Below are 21461 nucleotides of genomic sequence, written 5' to 3' on the forward strand. Positions count from 1 at the left end.
TAGTTGTTATTTTTAAAAGTTTTAAAGTCATACATGTATTTAAACTTCTGTTTTAAAATATCTTAAGGTCTTATAGCAAATAGTAGCTATTTCTGATACTAGTGGTTTTTTTTTAATTGAATTCATCAGTATATGTAGAAATCAAGATTATATAGTATTTTGACTAGCCGATTTCTAAAATAAGTTTAAATTCTGGGACATCATTAGCCTTATTATACACACAAAATTTGACTTTTGAAATGTGGGTCATCTTAAGTATGCTGTCATTGGAGACAAGACTTGTGAGTATTCTGCTTCGTGTGTAATAGCATAGTTTTCCAGTATTATACTTTAAGATTGAAGATGTTGCTCATGAGATAATTTTAAAGAAGAATTGCTTCTCTTTGTCTTAATTTTTTGTATCTCTACAAATTATCATTCATCTTGGTGAGGCATATATTGAAACTTAATTTCAATTCTAATTGAGGCATATATAGGTAGAAGTTTGTGAAATTTACAAGTTATGTGGTTGGTGCGTATGTCCATTCTTATAGTGTAATAAAAAATCCTTTTATTTTTTGCTTCTCATTATGCTTTATAGTACTTACACTTATCATTTTGATATTTAGTACAAAGAAATGTGCTGCATGCATTGAGCATTTTTCTACAAGTTTTTTTTTCCCTGATGTGCTATCTCACATATCACAGGCCTTATTTTTTGAACCTTTGAGCAAAAGAAACAGATGAAACCTCATACAAAACCTTCCAAAATATGAAAATGTGGGGTTTATTTGTGCTAATGCTCTTCTTTTGGAAACATATGTATTAAAGGTAAGGTCAATTTATTGATTTAAACCACGCTGTACATAAAAATTTATTATTCCTGATTAAGATTTGCAAGGCATTGTTCATGAAAGAAAAGATCTTTTTAACTTGTGGAATGAAGAACTTTGTCTGAAAGTGCCAGAAAGATTAAAATTAATTATTCCCAAGTTTTCCAAAATATTATGGGAGGATAATTTTCTGAAGGTATTTTATATAAAAATTTGGTCTAAAGCTTTGATATTATAATTTTCTAGGATCTTATGGTTGGTGATGAGGCAAGTGAATTACGCTCAATGTTAGAAGTTAATTACCCAATGGAAAATGGCATAGTACGAAATTGGGATGACATGAAACACCTGTGGGACTATACATTTGGACCAGAGAAACTTAACATAGATACCAAGAATTGTAAAATCTTGCTCACAGAACCTCCTATGAACCCAACCAAAAACAGAGAGAAGATTGTAGAGGTAAGTTTTTAGATGGGTTGCGCATATATGTGTTTCTGTGATGTGATGTTAAAGCACATGTTTTTTCTTTTATCTTACCATTGTCCTTTGGAATAAGAATAATTGTTATTTTCTCCCAGATCCTATTTATTGAGCACCTAACTATGTTAGTCATTACTTATAAGTAGAATATACCAGTAAGCAAAGCGAAGTCCTGCTGCCATGGAGTTTATCCTCTAGCAGGGGAAAACAGACCAAAAGAGCAAAAAGTGAGTTAATTAAATGGTTTGTTAGAAGATAATAGATGCTAAAGGGAAAAAAAAGAGTAGGTTAAGGGGGATGGGGAATGTAGGGAGGCTGCGTTTTTCATAGAATGTGGTAGTATGTGTCTGTGAGAAGGTGATATTTAAACAAAGGGAGTTAGCCAGAATATATTTGGGAAGAGCATTCCAGGCAAAGGGAGTAGCCAGTGTAAAGGTCTTGAAATGGGAGCAAGCCTGGCATATTAGAGAGTCAGCAAGGAAGCCAGTGTGGGAGAGCAACAGGAGATGAGGTGGGAGAAGTAATGGGGGCATTCTAGGGCCGTGTAGGCTCTAATAGGGAATTAGATTTAAACTCCAAGTGAAATGTAGAGCTATTACAAGGAAGGGACATGCTCAGATTTAGGTTCCTGTGGCTGCTGTGTTGAACGTAGATAGGACATAAGGAGGCAAGGGTACAAGAGAGACCAGTTTGGAGACTTTTTCAGTTACCTAAGCACAAGATAATGATGGTTAGGATTAGGGGTAGTAGCAGAGAAGGTAATGAGAAGTGGCCAGATTGTGGCTCTGTTTTGAAGGAAGGGCCAAAATATATTCTGATTTCTTAGATGTGGGTAATAGAGGGATAACTGCAAAGATTTCGCTTGAGTAACTGGAGGATGGGGAAAGACTGAGATAGTAGAACAGGATTTGGGAGGGAACTGGATCAGGAGTCCAGTTTTGGACATGTTAGGTCTTCATTAGACATCCAAGAAAAAATGTCAAGTAGATGGTTATTAAGATCAAGTTCAGGAGAGAAGTCTGGGACTGGAGACAAAAACTTGGGAGAGTCACGAGGATATAGATAATATGGTTCACCGAAGAAGTGAGAGTAGACAGAGGTGAGAGAGCGAAGGGCCAGGGAGATAGAGGAGAGCTGGGAAAGGAGGTTGAAACGGCTAATGAGGTAGGCAGTTCCAGAGAGCAAAAAGTCTACATGCTTAAGAGTTTAGATAGGTAACTTTTCAAGGTTGTCTTTCACTTTGTTATATATGAGATAGAAACTTTTAATTGCTTTGTATTTTAGTAGCTTTCCAGATACTACTTAATGTAAATATCTTGTTTTACTCAGTGGCTATGTTTAGATGTTGATGGAAATTTTGGAAGAGATTTAGAATTTTTATATTAAGTGTTTTAAAATTTGAGATCATGATTTTAGCTACAGAATCCATATCATTTCTTATGGTTCGTATTTTATTACTTTTTTCCACTAGCCACCCCTAAAACTATGAAAGATGGGCTTTATTGTATTAGCTCATATTTTAATTGCATTCTACACTTTGTGAATGGTTTACAATCACTAATACTTTGTGATGGATAAGTAGTCATTTGTAATTGCTATTTATTTTTAGCAGTTCATTACAAAATCAGAGTGCAGAGATATTTTTGCATTAAATCAAAAGGTTACTACACAAGGAAACCTTTCGGAAAGTAACACAATACCAGAATGAAAACCAAGTTTTCTTTCAAATGAAAAGTTAGGGAGATGACAGGTATAGTGTCGTCCACTAACTAGCTGTTTGACTAGGACACATATTTTTTTAATCTGCAAAAATGACAAGAATTAGTCTTACTGCACTCTAAGGTCTCATCTTTAGTTTAATGCTCTTTTTTACTCACGAGTGCAAATTTGGCTATGACTGATAATGCCCTACTTTAATCTCATCCAGAAAGTTGTGTTAGAGCTACAAATACTTTTTAATGATCTTATAAGTAAAAACAAATTCTCACAGACTGTCAAGTTGATAAATGCAAATACAGTTGACCCTTGAACAATGCAGGGTTAGGGGTGCCAACCCCCCTCGGTCAAACATTTGTGTATAACGTTATATTTGGCCCTCTTTATTCCAGTTCTGCATCACTGGATTCAGCCAGTCTTGGATCATGTAGTGGTATAGTATTTATTTACTGAAAAAAACCTGCAATTAAGTGGACCTGCGCAGTTCAAACCTGTGTTTTCAAGGGTCAACTGTATAGCATTACTCTTCCATTTTCATCCCTGTGGTGGGAGAATAAAGGGTGATGGAGTAGAATACTACTTAGAATATCCAGTTGCTTAATTGATGAGTATGTGTTTCAGAGATGTAAAATTTATGTATGTATGTATGTATTTTAGGATTGCTTTTAATTGAATTTTATTGAAGTATAGTTAATTTACAATATTATGTTAGTTTCAGGTGTACAGCAAAGTGATTCAGTTTTGTTGTTTTTGTTTTTGTTTTTGGCTGCACCACGCTGTATGCGGGATCTTAGTTCCCTGACCAGGGATCGAACCTGTGCTCCCTGCAGTGGAAGCACAGAGTCCTAACTGCTGGACCGCAGGGAATTCCCCAGAGTTGTAAAATTTAAATTCTATATAATTCTTATTGTGGTCAGTTGTAAAATTTTCTAAATATGAGATATTCATAGCGGTAGTCAGCACTGCCAATCAAGGAATGCTCGGTGTAGATGACAGAGAAAATGCTATAGGATGTTCCCAGCCAACCTGCACTACGGAGAATGAGCATGGTTGTGAGCAGAGTGGGCATGAGGGAACTCCTCCCTGCAGTGTACCTTGGCAGAGAGTGGAACGCAGCCTTGGCTCCAGTGGGGAGGGCAGGCTCAGCTGCTGAGCATTCAGGATCTGCCAGCATTCAGGAGTTACTGTGTTTATTTTTGTTTTCCTGCCCTACTGTTTTATTACCTTTTATTTTTTTTTAACTGCTAGAGGTAGAGCCACAGTCTTTCTTGGCCCAGGTTGAGGGAGAGGGATGCTAAGGTAAGCAGTTAAGCAATTTCTATAGTTTGTCTTTAAATTAAAAGATATTTCCTTTAAGGGACATCAGTTGAGAAGAATGCCTTGTTCAAAAGCAGAATGCTTTCTTTCACTCTAATTAGCCATTAACTAAAACACTCAGAAATCTTTGCTTTGTAGCACTTATGAAATGCTTGGGGACTTAGTGTGTATTCAAAAATCTGTCCCCAAAATTGGAGCTCTGTGACAGCAGGACTTCAGTAGAGGCAAAAAGAGCTAAAGAGAATGGAGGATTCTTTTGGGTTCTTTGATTCTATTTTGGATAGCTAATCCACTCTGACCATCAAGAAACCTTATACATACTTATTATGTAATTTCTAAATACTAATTTTTTCCCTTTCCTTTTGCATTTTCAGGTAATGTTTGAAACTTACCAGTTTTCTGGAGTGTATGTAGCCATCCAGGCAGTTTTGACTTTGTATGCTCAAGGTAGGTGAAGCTTAACTTTTAGTATAATCAATTCAGCAAATATTTATTAAATATGTTTGATGTCAGAGGAGTTTGATTTTTCGGTAAGTTGTAAGTCCCAGAAGAGCACAATATTTATGTATTTATATTTATTCAAATATTTAAAATATTTATTCAGATACTTCCACAATTTTTAAAATTTGTCAAATAAAATATACACATTTTTATTTTACTAAACAATGAAAGACTTAGGTAAAAAGAAACTTCTCAATTTTTTTAGAAGTAGAAGGTTCCCTCTTTTAGGCTGTTTAAAGTAAAAAATGTTTTATAAAGTGGAGAATGAAAATGGAATTTGTCCTCAGAATTGGCAGTTAAAAAAAAATAGAGCCAAAAAGGTTAGTATAAATCATGTTTGTCAGATGCATAATAGATTAAATACAAAGGAAAAGGCAGACATTTGAGAGTGCCTTCCTAACTTCTGAGGTGGATTTAATGGGGGGAGCTACTGTGTTTTCTTGGTACTGCTGTTAGTAACTGCCTTGCTGTCCATTGAGAATAAAATAGTAGCCATGTAGGGAGAACTCTTTATATCCTGATGGTCTTATCGAGAACTTGAGGGGCCATCAGATATGTGCTACAGAGTTTGTTAGGCACTTAAAATGTAAAGATGCCTCAAGGACTTAGAATCTAATGGGGAAAAGATACAGAAATTGATTCAGCATGTCAGAGAAGATTTCTGAAGGAGGTGACAATTAAGTCTCAAGCCTTAGTACTTAAGCAGTGTATGACAATACAGTTGACCCTTGAACAATGCTGGTTTGAACTGCATGAGTCCACTTGTACATGGATATTTTTTAATAGTAAATACTGCAGTACATGGTCTGTGGTTGGTTGAATCTGGGGATGGAGAGGAACCATGGATGCAGAGGGCCAATTATAAGTTATATGCAGGTTAACCCCCGTGTTGTTCAGGGGTCAGTTGTACTTGGGTACAAACTAATACTGTGGTGATCCATCTGATTCTACATGTGCATAAGTAAAAATCACTTTTCAAAATACATACTGGGTTTTTTAACTGTCTTTACTACTACATATAGATACTAAGAAAGTACTTGGGGAGAATTAAATTTTTAAAGAGGCTTTATTCATTCACCAAGTGTAACATGTGCCTCGATTTCTGTTTAGTGCAGAGGATATGGCAGTGAGTAAAGTAAGCTACTCTGTAAGCTGCGTGTGGTCTCCTTGTGCTTAAGGCAGTTACAGCCCAGCTGTGAGTAATTAGTGCTTGTGTGCATCTAGGTAATTTTGTTTCATTTTTTTAAAGTAAATTTCAGAAATTATTTTAGAAAATACTTTGGAAAAATAGATACTAAAAATTTTGAATCTAAGCTTTGAAATTGGTGATAATAGTTCCATTTAGGGAGTGGGGATGGGACACTTCTGCTGAAATGAATTTTTGTTTTAATTGAATGAAATTTACCTTAACAGATTTTTCTAGCAGTATTCATAAATTTATTTCTGTCCAAGGAGAAGATACCCTCTTTTAATTCCTGATACTTAGCTATTTTTGTTTAACTGTTGAATTCTTAATTTTGAGAAATGATAGTCCAGTAATACTAATCAAAAGAACTCTAAGCCATGGAAAAATTCTCCTTAAACAAGGTGGCTCATGCTACCAGTTAAACCAAAAAAAGTAAGAAGCAGCATTCGGAGCCAGGGAAGGTTTTTGAATAAGGGAGAGGTGACACAGTGATTCAGGAAAATATGTTTGACTGCATTTTGCAGACAGGATTGAGGGGAATAATGAATCATGGAGTCTGGGCTGGAGGTTAAAGTGGTCAGGGAAGGTATAAATGGAAAGGTAAGAACTAGATTGAGCTTTAAAGAATCCTTAGGAATTGAAGTGGAAAGAATGAATAATCCAGTGACAGAAGGGTGTGGCACTGGAATCCGGTCAAATACATAAGGGAAAGGCCAGTAGGTAACCTAGTGGGAGTGTAGAAAAAAGGTGAGGTTGGATGGGAGGGTCTATTTGGAAAATAAAATATGTAAATTGCTGCTTTAGTTGATATTACTGGGAGTATTTTTGAATTAATGATATTGTGGATTCTTCTTTTTTACAATAGGAAGTCTCTTGTTTAAAAGAATGCAACCTTAAGAGGCAGTGTATGATTTTTATGAAACTTAAAAAATCAGTCAAGGAAAAACAGATTATGTCAACTTTAGTAGGAGGTGGTTTGAATAAATGTATTCCAAGATAAATCTGTTACTTAGTGCATCATAAGAAAGAGGGAGAGTGCCTACTCAGGGATGGGACAATAATAAAAGAATGCTTGAGCAAATTGTAGATAATGCATATTCTGGTTAAAAATTTTTTTGTTGTTAAAAATATTATTAGACTATTAAAAACTACTAGAAAACATGAATCAGAAAAAGTTTTGTTTTTCCTGAATTAACCCTGACACAAAAGGTGAAACAGTAATTTGCAGCCATTTATAGTTTTAAATAGCACACATGAGAAACAAGGCAGCTTCTTTGCTGTTTTTTAAGAGGTTTAACTGACATTGTCTTTTTGGTTTCTGGTGAATAATTGAAATGATCCTTCGGCTAGTCAAGATGAATTGTTCTCAGATTTCTAGCTATCTGGTATCAAGAAATTTTCCAAACACAGTTTTGTCATATGACAAAAATAATAATAAAGAACTAGATTATTTCAACAGGTTCACTATCAACTTGTGTAATATTTACCTTTCACAATGGTTTTCGTAAAAGTTATCCATGATGCTCTAGAAAATTTTACTTTAAGGGAATTCAGGGATCCAGATTAAGTTGGAAGGAAAAATAAAGACCATGTTATATTTTTCAGTCCTAGGTCTGAAAAATAGTCCTAGGGCTATCTCCTGGGGTAGCCCATGATTAGACTAAAAGTCTCACAGAAGGCATGTGAGAGAACACTGACTTTAGTGTCTGTGTATTCGAAATAAGCTGCAAAATAAGCAAATAATAAAGAAATGCTGGCTTTTAGGCCATTCTGGTTGGTGACGTTTCTAGTTTGGTTTCTTTACTAATATTTGAAATTTGCTGGCTTTGATTTTTCTGATTTGGCTTTTTATTTACAACCTCATGGTTCTTCCACAGGTTTATTAACTGGAGTAGTGGTGGACTCTGGAGATGGTGTGACTCACATTTGCCCAGTGTATGAAGGCTTTTCTCTCCCTCACCTTACCAGGAGACTGGATATTGCTGGGAGGGATATTACCAGATATCTTATCAAGGTAAGCAAAAAAAAAAAAATCATAGAATTAGATTTTGTAGTTTGTGTGTACCAACTTAACACAAAATTGAATGTATCATCTCAGGATTCTAGCTAATCTGCACCACCAGAGAAGTGGCCCAGTTCATTATTCATATAAAATCCATATGAGATTCACACACGTGATCTCTTCTATACTAATGAGAGGTCATCATTACATAATTATATTTACTATTCCCAAGGAATGGGTAGAGAGGTATTTCAAAGATGGAGGAAGAGTCTAAAACTTCCTTGAACAACTTAGGCAACCTTTCTGTCATAAGACCTTCCTTTGAACAGGTGGATGATAAAGTGTACTTGTGAATATAATTAGTTATAATTTTCTTTAAAACATTGCTGGATAAAGTATATAAGGCCACTCTTTGGAGGCATGTGGGTTTTCTGTAATGTGGAAAAAAATGGTGTAGAATGTTGTCTGTACCAGAATTCTATAGTTAGTGTATTCTCTCCAGGTCACTGGCTCTCAGTCAGGGCTGATGCTACCCCCCCAGGGACATTTTGCAGTGTCTGGAGACATTTTTTGGTTGTTACAGCTTTGCAGGAAGGCTGCTAAACATCCTACAATGAACAGGGCATCCCCTGCAACTAAGAATTGTAAGGTCCAAAATGTCATTGGTGCTGCTGTGAAGAGACTGTTCTAGGATGAAGTCTGTGCAATAAATTAGGTTGCATTAAGTCTTCACCTTGACATTGGGTTCCTTTAATCTCATTTAAAGTAATAATAAGATTGTTAATGACAATTATAATACTCTCATTCTAAGCCAAAATTCTATTCGAAGGTGACTACCAAAGGAGTGCCCAAGGGATTTCTTTTGAACATAAGCATAAAGATAAGGGGATTTGTTTTCTTAAGTTTTTATATGAAAATGTTGTTTATGATGCGTATTATGTGGGTTGTTTTTTTTTTAACAAATGCTATTGCCCATCTAATATGTGTCAGACATAATAGAAGTTAGGGATAGAACTTCGTTAAGACCTGGGATATTTCATGAATATGGTATTGATTGAGCAAATTGCAGACTTACAGGAGTCCAGTGTAAAATATTATTTATTAATAGATATTTTGCTCATTTTGGCCATTTATTTTTCATGAACTGTTACTTTTGTCTCTCTGTGAAACTGAAATATAAATCCTTTTATGTCAAGTAATATTCCCATTTCTGAAATACTCAGTAAGACCTAAGGCTCCACTGTCCATTGCATTTGGTATTGATGTGACATATTTAGAGAACATTAATCGCTTTTGCAGAGTTGAACTCATTCAGATTACTTGTGGATTTACTGCTGTTTTTTTGTACCAGCTGCTTCTGTTGCGGGGCTACGCCTTCAACCATTCTGCTGATTTTGAAACGGTTCGCATGATTAAAGAAAAATTGTGTTATGTGGGGTATAATATTGAGCAAGAGCAGAAACTGGCCTTAGAAACTACAGTATTAGTTGAATCTTACACAGTAAGTATTTCCAGTGTATAATATATATGTGGTTTTAAAATGGACAACTTTATTGGCGTGTGCATAAGGAGGTTTTCTTGGAATCCAGTATTTTTGGTTGGGTTGTTATAATATGTATATGTGTGATCTTTAATGTCTTTCTACATTATGTTTCTATGATTAATTATTTTAGGACACCGTATAACATGAAATAAGGCAAGAATCATGTACTGCTTTTCTACTTTAGGATGCAATTAGATGTGAGATATTATTTTGAGATTCTAGTACCTGGAATAGCATTTTTCAGCATGGGTTTCGCGTAATGTTATTTCTGTGAGATGTTAATAGGTATTTCACAAAAATTAAAATGGGGGCTACATTTTCAGGTAAGTTTGGGAGAGAGTTGATTTCACTTTATTAAAGGACTTCTCAGAGCCTTTGATATGCTGATTTGTACAGGACTGCAGTATTCCTCAGCATTTCATGGGGCTGGTGTTCTAAGATACTTCGGGAAGTGGTCATCCTATAGGATGGCTTTTATAATTCAGTAGGTGGCAGTCTTCCTGACTTAGTATTTTCTTAATGAGATGTTCAAAACAAATGATAACTTGAAATTGAAACTAATGAGACTTAGAACCTAGTTATAGTTTCCACTAGGGGAGTTGATCCTCCCTGAATTTTTAATGTATTGCTATCTTTAAGTCTGTCATTCATCTGGATATAAAGTACTTCCATATTGCATCTTTGATCAATGCATCTGGAGACAGTTTTTGGTAGTTACAGCTTTGCAGGAAGGCTGTTAAACATCCTACAATGAACAGGGCATCCCCTGCAACTAAGAATTGTAAGGTCTAATATGTCATTGGTGCTGCTAGGATCTAGTAGTTATTAAAATGAAATTGAGTGATAGGCAATAAAAGCAAGTATTCTTAAACCATTTGATTCATGTAAACTCAACCTGTCACAAATATGTACATAATAGTCATTTAAAAAATAATTATATGTTGATGGACACTTGGCTTATTTCTGGTTTGGTGATCTTATTAATAAAGCTGAAGAGAACATTCACACATAAGTATTTGTATGGATATATGTTTTCATTTCTCTTGGGCTAATACATAGAAATGGAATTGCTAGGTCATATGGTAATCACCTAGTTTTTAAGAAGTTGCCAACTTTTTTCAACATGGCTGTATTATTTTGTATTCCCAGCAACAATAAATGAGAGTTACAGTTGCTCTACACCCTTGCTAAATGAATAAATAACTTGTGGCATATCCATACCATAGAAATGGTATTTAGCAATAAAAAGGAATGATACATGGTTTAATATTGCATTATGCTAAGTTTAAAAAGCACAAAAGACTATATGCTCTATGATTCTATTTATATAATATTCTAGGCAAAGCAAAATTCTGGTAACATAAAGCAGATCAGTGGTTGCCAGGAGTCAATGGGTTGGGAAGGCAATTGACCTCAAAGGGCCACAAGGCAATATTTGGAGTAATGAAAATGTTCTGTATCTATTTTGGTGGTAGTTACATGACGGCCGCATTTGTCAAAACTCATCAAATTGTACATCTAAAATAGATGCGTTTTATCATATGTAATTCTATCCCAGTAAAGCTGCCTTCAAAACCCAAGGCATCTACATCTGTATTGTATGAAAGTAAGAATGCTGTAAACCAAAGGTCAGCAAACTTCTTCCTTAAAGGACTGAACAGTAAAAAAAAAAAAAAAAAAAAATAATAATTATAGAGACTTCCCTGGTGGTCTAGCAGTTAAGACTGTGCTTCCATATGGATGGCTAGTGGGAAGCTGCTGCATAGCACCGGGAGATCAGCTCGATGCTTTGTGATGACCTAGAGGAGTGGGATAGGGAGGGTGGGAGGGAGGCACAAGAGGGAGGGGATATGGGGACATGTGTATACATATAGCTGATTCACTTCGTTGTACAGCAGAAACTAATACAACATTGTAAAACAATTATACTCCAATAAAGATATTAAAAAAAAAAACGGTTACCAGGGGATAAGGTGGGGGAGGGATAAATTGGGAAATTGGGATTGACATATACACACTACTATATATAAAATAGATAATTAATAAGGACTTACTGTATATCATAAGCTACTCTATTCAATACTCTGTAATGACCTATATGGTAAGAGAGTCTAAAAAAGAGTAGGTATATGTATAACTGATTCACTTTGCTGTACACCTGAAGCTAACACAACATTGTAAATCAACTGTACTCCAATAAAAATTATTTTTTAAAAAATAGAAAAAAAAAAAAAAAAAGACTGTGTTTCCACTGCAGGGGCTGTGGGTTTGATCCCTGGACAGGAAACTAAAGATCCTGTATGCCACGTGGTACAGCCAAAAGAAAACAAAAACAAAAATAAATGAATAGGGACTTCCCTGGTGGCACAGTGGTTAAGAATCCACCTGCCAGGGCTTCCCTGGTGGCGCAGTGGTTGAGAGTCCGCCTGCCGATGCGGGGGACACGGGTTCATGCCCGGGTCCGGGAAGATCCCACATGCCGTGGAGCGGCTGGGCCCGTGGGCCATGGCTGCTGAGCCTGCGCGTCCGGAGCCTGCGCGTCCGGAGCCTGTGCTCCGCAAAGGGAGAGGCCACAACAGTGAGAGGCCCACGTATAGCAAAAAAAAAAAAAAAAAAAAAAAAGAATCCACCTGCCAATGCACGGGACATGGGTTCGAGCCCTGGTCCAGGAAGATCCCACGTGTCGCGGAGCAACTAAGCCCGTGAGCCACAACTACTGAGCCCATGCCACAACTACTGAAGCCTGTGCGCCTAGAGCCTGTGCTCTGCAACAAGAGAAGCCACCGCAGTGAGCAGCCCGCACACCGCAACAGAGTAGCCCCCACTCACTGCAGCTAGAGAAAGCCCACGCACAGCAATGAAGACCCAACGCAGCCAAAACTAAATAAATAAATTTTAAAAAGAATAAATAAAAATAATTATAAATTTTTATGTTATATTGTTTAATTTTAGAAGATACTGATCCAAATAGTCAATAAGTCAATACTTTGCAACTTAATGATCTCCAGATTTGCTCTGGGAATTCTTTCCTGAAGCTTTCTTGACAGTTACCCTAGATTTATAATATGTCACCTACCTAACTTTGGAAGAAAGTGTCATGAGGCAGAGGATAAGGGAACTAGAAGTGTAAGACATGTTTTATTTATTTATTCTCCTTTCTCAGCGAGTTTGAGGTAGGTTACAAAAATACATGCAACAAATAAACAGTGAACTGATGAGTAAATGAAGAGGGATAAGAGTGGACAAATAAAGGAAAGGGTAAGATTTGGTGCAAAGAAATGGGAAGCATACAGTTTTAACAAACAGTTCCAAGAGGTAGTAGTTAGTAGGGTAGGTGGCCCCAGGCTGGCCTGCAAAAATAGAGCTTTGAGAAGAGCCACACCATCAGAGGCTGGAAGGGCCAGGTACAGAGGTTTTGGTAACAGTAGTCTGCCATGTGAAGTTTTTCTATGTATCTTGGGGTGATTTCAAGTTTGGGTTTTAAAGTTTATTTTTTTTAAGGGTAAGTTTTTTTTCAAGACATTGATGTGATTTATAAAAAGATAATTTTGGAGTGATTGCCTTGCACATACTTGTAAACAATCATAGGAAACTGGGGTAAATGTCTTAAAGAACTTGCTTCGTGATGCTTTGTCATATTGGAAAGTCAGTTTTGGAATCTAAAGATAATTATTTTAATTATGTTATTTTAAACAAATATACTGTTAGAAATGTTCATGTAAAACTAATTCTGATATGTCATACAGAAATGTGTCCAATGCCAGCATATACAAACAAGCATGCTTGTTACTTAGGTCACTTCAGTGAATTGTGAGGGAGTTTTTGTTTAACATTTCTCATTTAATTAAATATAAACATGATGTAACTTAAGAGATTTCTGCACAAGGTCATGTTGTAATGGTATCTGACCAGTTGTTTAAATCTCATTTTCTTAAAATTATATTTATTCATTATCATTTAAAATTTAATAGGACCTAGTAAGTAGGATACAACAGAGTTGCCTAATAAATAGTCTAGGTCAATATTCCTTAAGTTTTCTTGATCATACAATGTTTTTGGATTAAATGATTTGACAGAAGTTTCACACGTGATATAAAGTGTTTTGATGACAAAATAATAAAGTTTCCCAGAGTAATTATTTGGTGAAAGAAATTACTTAAAAATTTTAATTGAATTTGTCTGTGCTGCATGGTAAAAATATCCATAAACTCACAAATGTGTTAAAATGATAAGCAACACTGACTCCAGCAAAAATCCAGTTGCCGTGGGCGATCAGCGCCACCTGTAGTGCTCACCTGCACACACCAGTGGAACATCACACGCTCGTGTGTTGGCGAATCCTCCAAGAAATTCCTCCTGTTTGGGGGCATGACATACCATTTTAAAAGCAGAACAGAGCATGATAATAAAAACAATTATTTTGATGTGTTTAATTTACCTTTTTGGTCTTTTTTCTAAAATGTATTTTCGGAGAAATATATTGCTGATAATGATTTTGGTTCTAGAACAGGTGTTTATAAGTTTATAAGTACTAACATCTAAAGAACACTAGGAACTTTTAAAATCTTTTGCTGATACCTGATTGTTCTTGGTTTCTAGCTCCCAGATGGCCGCATTATCAAAGTTGGGGGAGAGAGATTTGAAGCACCAGAAGCTTTGTTTCAGCCTCACTTGATCAATGTTGAAGGAGTAGGTGTTGCTGAATTGCTTTTTAACACAATCCAGGCAGCTGACATCGATACCAGGTACATTAGAAATGGTTGTTTCAAAGTTATTTATCAGAAATAGATGGAATATAAATAGCTCGAATGACCAAGTTGTCTATTGTCTCACTCAGGTTTCTGATAGGATGACACTGGTTGTTGAACAGCATGTATCATTGTGTCTCAGATGCCTCTTTAATCTTATTTTGAAATGGTTTAAATGTTGAAAGTTGCAAGAATAGAATAGAGAACTCCTGTACACTATCCAGTTTTCCATTTTACTGATTTTAACATTCTGCATGTCTGTGTGCTCTCTTTTCTTTCTTGAGCCATTTGAGTAGGTTGTATGCATAAGTCCTCTTTACTCCTTAATATTCACTTTGTATTTCTTAGGAATGAGGCTGTTCTCTTACAGCCACAGTGCATTATTGAGTTCTGGGGATTGATTACTGACATATATTTATCTACCATCCGTATTTCAGTTTTGTTCACTGTCCCAATAATGTCCTTTATACAGTTTTTCTTTTCTCCAGTAAAGGATCAAATCGATGGTCACACATTGTATTTAGTTGTCATGTCTCTTAGTCACCTTTTATCTATTATAGTTCCTCAGTCTTTTATGACATTGATATTTCTGCAGAGTACAATTTGGGTTTGAATGTTTTCTCATGATTAGATTTAGACTGTGCATTTTTGGCTAGAACAGTACTTAAGTGATGTGTCCTTCTCAGGTTATCACATCCAGAAGTGATGTCTGTTTGCTCCTAATGGGTGATATTAGTGTTAAACTCTTAATGAAGTTTCCTATTTTCTCCACTGTGTAGGTTTTCTTTTTTTTTCCCTTTCCTGACTTTTAAGTAATTTGTGGGAAAATACTTTGAGACTGTGTAAATCTCCTGTTGCTCATCAAACTCTGGCCCCCACCCCTTTTGGCGTGTGTTGATGATTCTTGCCTAAATCCATTTTTATTGTGATGTTTGCAAAAAGGTGGTTTTTTTCTAATTCTGTCATGCTGTATTTATTAGTTGGCATTCTAGCATAAAGAAGTCCTTTTCCTTTCTCCCTTGTTTATCATCAGTATGGTCTCATGATTTTATTTGGTGGATTATAATTTATTACTGCCTTATTTCATTTTGGTGCTAAATCGTTCCTGATATCGCCTGTGAGAGCCCCTTCAAGCAAGCTCCTGTGTCCTTTGATGTGCCCTCATCTCTTTTTTTTTTTTTTTTGCGGTACGCGGGCCTCTCACTGTTGTGGCCTCTCCCGTTGCGAAGCACAGGCTCCGGACGCGCAGGCTCAGCGGCCATGGCTCACGGTCCCAGCTGCTCCGCGGCATGTGGGATCCTCCCGGACCCGGGCACGAACCCGTGTCCCCTGCATCGGCAGGTGGACTCTCAACCACTGCGCCACCAGGGAAGCCCTCCCTCATCTCTTTTTGAGCACATTCTACTTCATTCTATTTTGTGGCACAGGATATTCCTGGCTCATCTTTAATTTTGTTTTCTGAATAGGTAGTGAAAACTATACAAAAAAGTATACTCAGAAGTATTACTCTCCCCACCCCTTGTCTTTCACCCTAGCCCTCCTCCCTCTGTTTTTTATTTTCTTACACAAGAGGTAGCATACTGTAAACACTCTTTTGCACTTTGCTTTTTTCACTTAATGTATTCGAAACAAGCTTTTTTTTAATGTCTAAAACTGCCTTTTTTTATGCAGCAGGTTTTTATTATCCGTTTTATACATGTGTGTATGTATATCAATCCCAATCTCCCAATTCATCCCCCCCGCCCCGCCCCCCCCCGCTTTCCCTCCTTGGTGTCCACACGTTTGTTCTCTACATCTGCCACTTCCTAGGGGTTGTCCTCATTCTTTGTTCCAGCTGCATCCTTTTTTCTAGTGTGATAATGCAGTGATAATGCTGCAGTTAATAACTTTGTGCACCATGTATCTTTGTCTTGTTGGGCATATATATTCTGAAAAAATGTCTGGGGGGAATAGTTGGGATGAAGGATAAATGTGTGTGGTTTTGTTATTGCTCAGTTCCCTTCTATGAAAGTTGTACCCTTTCTCTTTCCCACCAGTCATATATGAGGGCACCTGTGTCCCCAACAGCTTATTCACAGAGTTTTTCAGCATTTTACTTTTATGCCAAGTCTAATGAGTGAGAAATGATATCTTAATGTAGTTTTAATTTGCGTTTCTCTTAAGATTGAAGTTGAATATATTTTTCTATGTCTAGGGCCATTTTTATATCTTCTCCTGGTGAATTATCTGTTCGTGGCTTTTGCCTGTTCTTCTATGGAATTAAAAAAAATGTTTTCTCTCAGTTTTTGAAAAAGTTCTTTATATATTAGCTCTGTGATATCTATTGCAGACATTTTGTCATTTTTCATTTGTCTCTTGCTTGTGGTGTTTTTGGCCATATAAAATTTTGTTTTTATTTAGTTCTATAAAAAGATTTATAATCTTTTACTGCATCTAGAGTTTGAGTCATAGTTAGAAAGCTCTCCTTTATACTCAAGTTATTGAGAAATTCACTCAGAAGCATTTTATTAAGCAAGTGTTTGCCTACTTCTTTATTTAACCCTGAATGAAATAACCCCCTAATTTTTGTGGGCTGGCTGGGGAACAGGCTGGTAATGGAAATTAATAAAAATAGCAGTTGGCTTATAAAAAGCTATAAATCTAATGGAAGATGATCTCATCTAGACTTCATAATTATGATAAATTCTTATGGTAGGGATTGGGTAGATGCTTTTGTCCCTTGCTTTAATGATCACTAATAGCAAAATTATATTTAAAAGTGCATTCTTGTTGGTAGTGATTAAAGTTTTGGTGTTCCTAAAGCAATGGAGTTAGGTTCAGTACCCTCTCCATATTGCTAGCATTGGAAAGCAGCACAACTCAAATTTTGTGTTGCATGTCCTGTGTGTTGAAAGCATACATGTAAATGCTCACGTGGGGCTTCCCTGGTGGCGCAGTGGTTAAGAATCCGTCTGCCAATGCAGGGGACTCGGGTTCGAGCCCTGGTCCGGGAAGATCCCACATGCTGCGGAGCAACTAAGTCCGTGCGCCACAACTACTGAGCCTGCACTCTAGAGCCTGTGAATCACAACTACTGAAGCCCGCGTGCCTAGAGCCTGAGCTCTGCAGCAAGAGAAGACACCGCAATGAGAAGCCCGTGCACCGCAACGAAGAGTAGCTCCTGCTCGCCACAACTAGAGAAAACCCGTGCACAGCAACGAAGACCCAGTGCAGCCAAAAATAAATAAATAAAAATAAATTAATTTTAAAAATAAAAGAAAAATAAATGCTCATGGGCACATACCACATGTAGCTATACCTCAACTGCTTAGTTTATGTCACACTCATGTGCATACTTCTGCAATTAAATACAATATAGAACTTCTTCTAGAAGCTAGAATTATAATAGCCTGAGCCCTTGAGAACCTGAAAGTAAGTAAAAACCTGGAAGTGAGTTTGAATGAGGCCAAAATGGATGTGACTTAGCTCCTGAGTTTTACTAGGAGAAGAGTTCCGCAGACCCTCACTCAGATGATACTACTTTTACTACATATGCAGTTATTTTAGATTTGATTATCTGGTATCATGACCAACAGCATATTTAAGGAAGAAAGCGAGGACTGCTCTAAGAAGCAAGCACATCAATCCAACCAAAAATAATAGCTGACAGCCTCAAAACAAAGGAACAAAAGGGAAAACTACAAAAGACAAATGGAAAAATTCAAAAGCAAGAACTGGAACCATGGTAGAATATGGTTAATTATAGTAAACGACCACATCTAAGTGGCTCCATGGAAGCACTGTGATAGCACAGTCCAAACACTGCAAGTTTGTAATGTACACTGGTCAGTACTAAAGGACTCAGTTACTGTTGCAAGAAACTGTCATGTGCTTTAGAAGTATTGTCCTCAAAATGCTAATAACTGTATATATAAAGAGGGTTTATTATCTATTAAGAGTAGTAATAGCAAACATTCAGCCTTGTGCTTTACATGTTGAATTTTATTTAATTCTCCCAGCGACCACCTGAGGCTGATGTAAATAAAAGCAACTCTGAGATACTGTTTTCCTAATCTGAAACCCCTGATGAATACCTATTGTGTCTTTCTAGATCTGAATTCTATAAGCACATTGTGCTTTCTGGAGGGTCTACTATGTACCCTGGGCTGCCATCACGGTTGGAACGAGAGCTTAAACAGCTGTACTTAGAACGAGTGTTGAAGGGAGATGTGGAAAAACTTTCTGTAAGTATCAATAAATAATCCAACTGTTAACATACTTTTAAAACCCTGTAAAATAGTTTGTTAATCTTGACAGCCACCAGAGGGAGCAAGAAGTCTTTCTAAACAAATTCCTAATGCAGTCTAGTGTAGCCTTGAAGAGATAGGAAGAAGTAAATGGTTCAAGATGAGCTTTGTCTCAGAGCGGTCCTAGTGCCGGGGCACCTCTGTATTCAGTGTATCGAGGCAACTGGGTCCAGGGCCAGATGTTTTGGTTCATCTGTAACAAACAGCTTGGAGCCAGAGGTGCCTGTAAGTATATGGGAAGAACCTGTTGTACTATGGGGAGAGAAAGGCCCCCTTGGGTTTGTTTTTTTTTTTTAACTTGTTTTTTTAATATGTAGTCAGCATTCAGTGCTACTCTTGGACTGCCTCATGTTTCTGACTGAGTTATTTTCTGGCTGTTTCTTGCATATGTCTTATCTCCCCAATCAGATTGTAAACAACACCATGTCTCCAGTTCTTTTGCATCCCCGTCAACTATCATAGCTCTTGAAACAGACTTTAATTGGTAGTTGTTGTTGTGTAGAGTAGGAAGAAATTTTTAAACTAGTACGTAACAGTTGGTGGTTATTTGGCATTGATTTTTTTCTACAAACCCTGGACTGTGTGAAGTACGCTATACATACTGTGCACTCAATTAAGAGTCGTTTAATTCTAAATTAATCTCTGAGGTTCATCTCACCAACTTTGATCAGTTTAGATAATGAGATTACATCCTACAGAGGACTGTATGTATTAGAGACACTATGTCACATCTTTTATTTGTGACTCAAATTGTTGAAATTAAATTATGTATGGGCTCATACATTAAATAAGTTGAAAGACTCAAAAGGAGCCGTGTTGTCTAAGTACTTCACTCATTTGTCTGACTTTGAGTACACATATAATTTAAAATCAGTCTCAGGTGATTATTTAGTAAATGCTTCTTGAACTCCTTCTCGGTGCCAAACACTTGTCTAGATGGTGTGAGCAACAAAACAGTGGTGAACAAAACCAAAAATCCCCGCGTTTAGTCTGTGAATCATATATCAGTAGTAATAAGCACTACGGAGAAGTCAGGTTAGGGGCTAGAGAGTGGGTAGTGATTGGGGGAGACGGTGTGCTCCTTTGTGTAGTGTGATCGGAGAAGGGCTCCCGTGAGATAAGATAACTTTTGAGCAAAGACCTGAAGGGAGTGAGCCAGTGGGCAGCCTGACTCTCTGGGGGGAAGAATCTTCCAGGCAGGAAGAGCCCCAGGTTGGTGGGAGTGTGCAGGAGTGGCTGGAGCAGAGTGAGCTCAGAAAGGTAGTCAGGATGTACGTCTTATTCAGCCACGGGGAAGAGTTTGGCTTTCCTCCTATCGAGGAAGGAGGATCTTGCATAGAGAAATGGTAGGATCTGACTTGTTTAAAGGATCATTAAGTCTGGGTGGTGAATAGATTGTTGAGGGAAGGGAGGAGGAAAGGCGAAATCACAAGACAGGTTAGGAGGCTCTGAGAGCAGGGAGGAGCTGGGAGAGGTTTATAAAATAGACGAGGAGGTGTGAAGTGGTGTGTCTTGCAGAGGGCAAGAGAGAAGAGAAATGTCACAGGATTGCCGAGCAGCACTGAGGGGCTCAGCTGAGGTAACGTTTAAAGCTAGACGTTGAGTTTCTCTGATACGTGCTCAGTTGCTTGAGGGCAGGGGGAGAGCAAGAGAGTCGATCACCCGAGTTGGTGCTCCGCCAGGTGAGGGAGAGAAAGACAGGGCCACCGAGGGTGATGCCAGGCCATGGTGGAGAGAGCACACACGCGTGCCGCAGAGCAGGTGTGGGGGGAGTAACCCGGGCATCTATAGCTGCCCTGGGCAAAGGGGTGGTGGATGGAGTAGTCAGATAGGATGAGTTCCTGAGGGGCTGTGGAGTTGCAGGGAGGAGGCAGAGGACAGTGAACAAGAATTACTGTTACCAACCTCCAGAGTTAGGCAGTTAGTGAGAGGGAGAGAAGTAGCAGCCAGTTGAGAAAGCTGCAGGGGCAGTGGTGTCCTCAGGGGCTAGCCAGGTGTCCCTGAGAGCGGGGTTGCCAAACCATAGCCCTGGACCAAACCTGGCTGTTTTATCAAGTTTTTTGGAACACAGCCAGACCCATTCTTTTGTCACATAATATGTTACCTATTGTCACATATTGTCTCTGGCTGCCTTTAGGTATTGCCAGAGAGACCTGCAGAGCCTCAAGTACTTACTCTCTGGTCCCTTGCAGAAAAAGTTTGGTGACCCCTGCCAAAGAGTAAAAAAGTAACTAGAACAGTTAGAACAGTAGGTTAGCCTCAGAATTAATAAGTAAACAGATGTTTTTCTATGTCATGTGTTATGACAGATCCTACAGTTCATTTATGTGATATAAAGACAATGTAGAATGACATAGTTATTTTGAGTCTTTTTGCGGGATTTGTGACTTTGTAAATAGAACTGCTATTTCATTTTGAGGTTTCTCTTTCAGGTGTTGACTGACCGTACAGATGGAGGTCTGTCTTTGTTAGACAGTTAATAGTGGCTCCTGCTTGTCTTTAATTTTGGTTACTGTGTTCATTTTATCCAACATCCTCATCATTTATTTTGACCGTATTTGGCCTTGTTTATTTATTTATTTATTTTTTGCGATACGCGGGCCTCTCACTGTTGTGGCCTCTCCGTTGCGGAGCACAGGCTCCGGACGCGCAGGCTCAGTGGCCATGGCTCACGGGCCCAGCCGCTCCGCGGCATGTGGGATCCTCCCGGACCGGGGCACGAACCCACGTCCCCTGCATCGGCAGGCGGACTCTCAACCACTGCGCCACCAGGGAAGCCCTGGCCTTGTTTATTTTGAGAACATTTCATTTGAATTTGAGAGAATAGAAAGTGAGCTTTGCTTATAAGAAGAGAACTTGGGGATTCC

At 37.8% G+C, this 21461-nt stretch overlaps 1 protein-coding gene across 1 annotated transcript in view; it reads left to right on the plus strand.

Moving 5' to 3' along the window:
* Positions 1-21461, plus strand: part of ACTR2 (actin related protein 2) — a 36982-nt gene that overhangs the window by 12115 nt on the left and 3406 nt on the right. The window contains exons 3-8 of the mRNA XM_082642138.1: positions 1059-1274; positions 4703-4775; positions 7893-8029; positions 9369-9518; positions 14160-14305; positions 18399-18531. Coding sequence (XP_082498264.1) covers positions 1059-1274; positions 4703-4775; positions 7893-8029; positions 9369-9518; positions 14160-14305; positions 18399-18531 — 855 coding nt within the window. The remainder of the gene's footprint in view (positions 1-1058; positions 1275-4702; positions 4776-7892; positions 8030-9368; positions 9519-14159; positions 14306-18398; positions 18532-21461) is intronic.

Source organism: Mesoplodon mirus (assembly GCF_964341445.2).
Source record: "Mesoplodon mirus genome assembly, chromosome: 14".
NCBI classification, from domain to species: domain Eukaryota; kingdom Metazoa; phylum Chordata; class Mammalia; order Artiodactyla; family Ziphiidae; genus Mesoplodon; species Mesoplodon mirus.